We start from the raw sequence: 3,660 nt of genomic DNA, 5'->3' as shown, positions 1-3,660 counted from the left end.
AGCCCAGGAGTTTGAGGTTGCTGTGAGCTAGGCTGATGCCACGGCACTCTAGCCCAGGCAAGAGAGTGAGACTCTGTCTCAAAAAAAAAAAAAAAAGAAATGTGTACACAAGGAAACAAACTTTTTTAAAAAGTTCATAAAAGCATTATTTGAAAAAACAAGGAATTGGAAGCAACTTAAATGTTTATCAACATGAAAATTAATAAGCTACTATATTCATGCAATGGAATATTACAAAGCAGTGAAAATGAATGAACTAGAGCTACATGTGTCAGTCTAGCTCCCAAACATACTATTTAATGAAATAGCCATTAAAGAAAAATACATAAAAGTGTTAACATATCAAATAATATATATAAACTTACAGATACAAAGGTATGTGGCAAAAGTTTAAAGAATTGGGAATGATAATTAATCCTTTCTGAGGGTAAAAGACAGGGGTGTGCTTGGTGAGGGGCACACAAGGGGCTTCAACCATTTTGGCATTTCTTAGCCATTTGATGAGCACACAGTTTTTTTTAGACCATTATAGAAGTCTTAAATAATTCATTATACATGTTTTTATAAAGAAATAAATGTCTTGGTGCATATGTGTAGTCCCAGCTACTGGGGAAGCTGAAGCAGGAGGATCGCTTGAGCCCAGGAGTTTGAGGTTGCAGTGAGCTATGATCACGTCTGAGAATAGCCCCTGTACTTCAGCCTGGGCAACATAGTGAGGCTCTGTCTCTAAAATTAAAAAAGTTTTAAAAAGAAATGTCTTATGCTTTATAGGATTTCATTTTTATTGATTTAATTTCTCTAAAATATTTTGTAGGAAGCAATCGGTTTTGTGAAGATTGGATGCAGGCTTTTTTGAATGGTGCTGAAGGGGGTAACCCTTTTCTTTTCCGACAAGTACTGGAGAACTTTAAACTAAAGGTAATTAGTTGGCTGTGTGCCAAGTGCCACATAAACTTTGTCTGAATTTTAATTAGTACCAGTAACAGAGTAACAAATCTGCTTTACAGCTATGATGTTTATTAATTGGGACATTCTCAAAACTGAAATCATCAGAAGACACTTACTTTATTTTAATTTTTTCAGTAGCTTCTGCATACATATCATTTCCAATAACTTGGGTTGAATGCTTGCTTAAATGTAAGGGACATCAGTCTTACCATTTGTGACATATCTTAGTTGCAAAGCACAAAAAAGTGGTTCAGTGCCTAAAGGGTTCAAAATTCTGATGGGTGTGAGTACTGTCACCTTATTTAGGAGATTTTAAAAGTATTTTTACTATATATAAGAGATTTTGTTCTACCAAGAGCAAAGCATATTGGCAATAAAAATGATGGAAATATTTAAAATAAGCAAATATCTCAGTAGCACATGCTAAGTTCTTAGCTAGATAGGAGATAATTTTTAAGCTTTATTATTTTCTGACTAAACACATATTTAACTGGTTAATCTTTTTCTAGGCCATACAAGACACAAACAATTTGAAGAGATTTATCCGGCAGGCAGAAATGAACCATTATGCTTTGTTTAAATGTTACATGTTCCTTAAGAACTGTGGTAGTGGAGATATACTTTTGAAGATTGTTAAAGTGGAACATGAAGAAATGCCCGAAGCTAAAAATGTGGTAGCTGTCCTTGAAGAATTCATGAAAGAAGCTCTTACCCAAAGTTTTTGATCATATGTTTTGAGATAAGTGTATCATGAGGTTGTATAGTCAAGCCTTACCGTTCGAAGTTGCAGTTGTTATAATTGTTCATAGGATTACTATTTGAGATTATTTGAAACTCATTCCAGATTCTTTTCTTCCTTTTGGTACTTTTAAAATTTAAAAGTCTGAGGGATGTCTTCACTGAGTCCTAGATAGATACGTGTGTTAGAGTTGTGGAAGTTTAGTATATCACTGGTCCCATAAATTCTAGACTTCAGGAAGTTGTTGCTTAAAACACTTCAGAGGCGATTTTGTTTATGGCTTCTCTCAGGAGTTTTCTGCAGTATTTAGCAACTTTTACTCTCAGCAAAATCATAATACTTCTTTCTCAATAGATTGTAGCTTCCTTTAAAAAATGTAATCTCACGCCTGTAATCCTAGCTCTCTGGGAGGCCGAGGCGGGCGGATTGTTTGAGCTCAGGAGTTCGAAACCAGCCTGAGCAAGAGCGAGACCCCGTCTCTACTAAAAATAGAAAAAAATTAATTGGACAACTAAAAATATATAGAAAAAAATTAGCCGGGCATGGTGGCGCATGCCTGTAGTCCCAGCTACCTGGGAGGCTGAGGTAGGAGGATCGCTTGAGCCCAGGAGTTTGAGGTTGCTGTGAGCTAGGATGACGCCACGGCACTCTAGCCCAGGCAAGAGAGTGAGACTCTGTCTCAAAAAAAAAAAATGTAGGCCAGATTAATCCACTACACCATTTCAAAAATCTATGCATCTTGTGGGTGCTTGATACATTTTTTTGTCTGATTGATCATGGTATGGATGATAAAGCAAGCTTTAAAGTCAATATGCAAATAAATCATGAGTAAGAAATTAAATGAGCTTTAAAAATAGGGTGCACTAGCTTCAGCATAAAACATCATCTCTGATGGAAAGCTACTGCAGAAGTGGCCCCATCACCACTTTTAGTCCATTTGTTCACAGGTATTTGCCAAGAACCTGTATTTTCTTTTTCTTTTACATGACAGTGCTGGAGTTTTTAAACAGTGTTGAGAAAAAACAAAGTACATAAATTTTACAAGCAAACTGTAACATAAGGAATGCAAACAGATTCTTCATATCAGTTACTCATTGATTTTAGTTTTTTCTACATTTGTTACAAGCCTCAAGATTGTTTAAATCAATTGAAAGCGCCCTCAGCTAGCCATTTATAATTCCCATGGAAGGCAGTTGTAGCTACACACATGATTGCAATTTGTTCTGCATAGCTCTTTAATAAATTCATTTGATAATGATTTTTGTTTAGAATATCAGAAGTCTTGTGTTCTCACTGCCCTCAAGATGCTTAGAGGAACACAAGCCTATAAAGTTAAGGAGTCCTCTTAAATGGATCTGAATTCACATTAAGTGCTGAGTTTTAACTTTCAAAATGACTGACAATGGTCTTTTGCTTTCTCCTCTACAAATTTAGGGACATGACTCACCAAGCCATTTCTTTTCCTTTAATGAGAAATACAATTCAGGATCTTCATAAATGCTTTCATATGGTTTACTTTAATAACTTGGACTGTAGGCAGTGTAGAAAAAAAATCTGAGAAGCTTTATTTGTGTTTTTGAGACAGGTTCTTGCTCTGTTGCCCAGGCTAGAGTGCAGTGGCATCATGATAGCTCACTGCAACCTCAAAACTCCTGGGCCCAAGCCATCTTCCTGCATGATGCTCCCGAGTAGCTGGGACTACAGGTGGATGCCACCATGCCTGGCTAATTTTTTATTTTTTGTTGAGACAAGGGTCTAGCTATGTTTCCCAGGCTTGTTTCAAACTCCTGGCTTCAAGCAGTCCTCCTGCCTCGGCCTCACAAAGTGCTAGGATTATAGGCATGAGCCACTGTGCCCAGCTGCATTGTTTTATAATATTAAATTCAGAATGACTGGAAAATCAGCAATTTTATGACACTATCCTTGAGTCTGGAAAACATATTTTTCATTTCCAAATTCATACGGCATTCAAG

The 3,660-nt window shown here is 36.5% G+C and overlaps 1 protein-coding gene across 1 annotated transcript in view; it reads left to right on the top strand.

Moving 5' to 3' along the window:
* LOC105813508 (chromosome unknown open reading frame, human C17orf75) overlaps positions 1 to 1,827 on the top strand; it is a 21,285-nt gene extending 19,458 nt beyond the window's left edge. The window contains exons 6-7 of the mRNA XM_012648233.1: positions 772 to 918; positions 1,458 to 1,827. Coding sequence (XP_012503687.1) covers positions 772 to 918; positions 1,458 to 1,673 — 363 coding nt within the window. The 3' untranslated portion in view covers positions 1,674 to 1,827. The remainder of the gene's footprint in view (positions 1 to 771; positions 919 to 1,457) is intronic.
* Positions 1,828 to 3,660: the final 1,833 nt, after the last annotated feature.

Source organism: Propithecus coquereli, unplaced genomic scaffold (assembly GCF_000956105.1).
Source record: "Propithecus coquereli isolate 6110/MARCELLA unplaced genomic scaffold, Pcoq_1.0 Scaffold281, whole genome shotgun sequence".
Classification (NCBI taxonomy): domain Eukaryota; kingdom Metazoa; phylum Chordata; class Mammalia; order Primates; family Indriidae; genus Propithecus; species Propithecus coquereli.
Note: the sequence above shows the minus strand (reverse complement) of the source record. Positions and strands in the feature narration are given on the sequence as shown.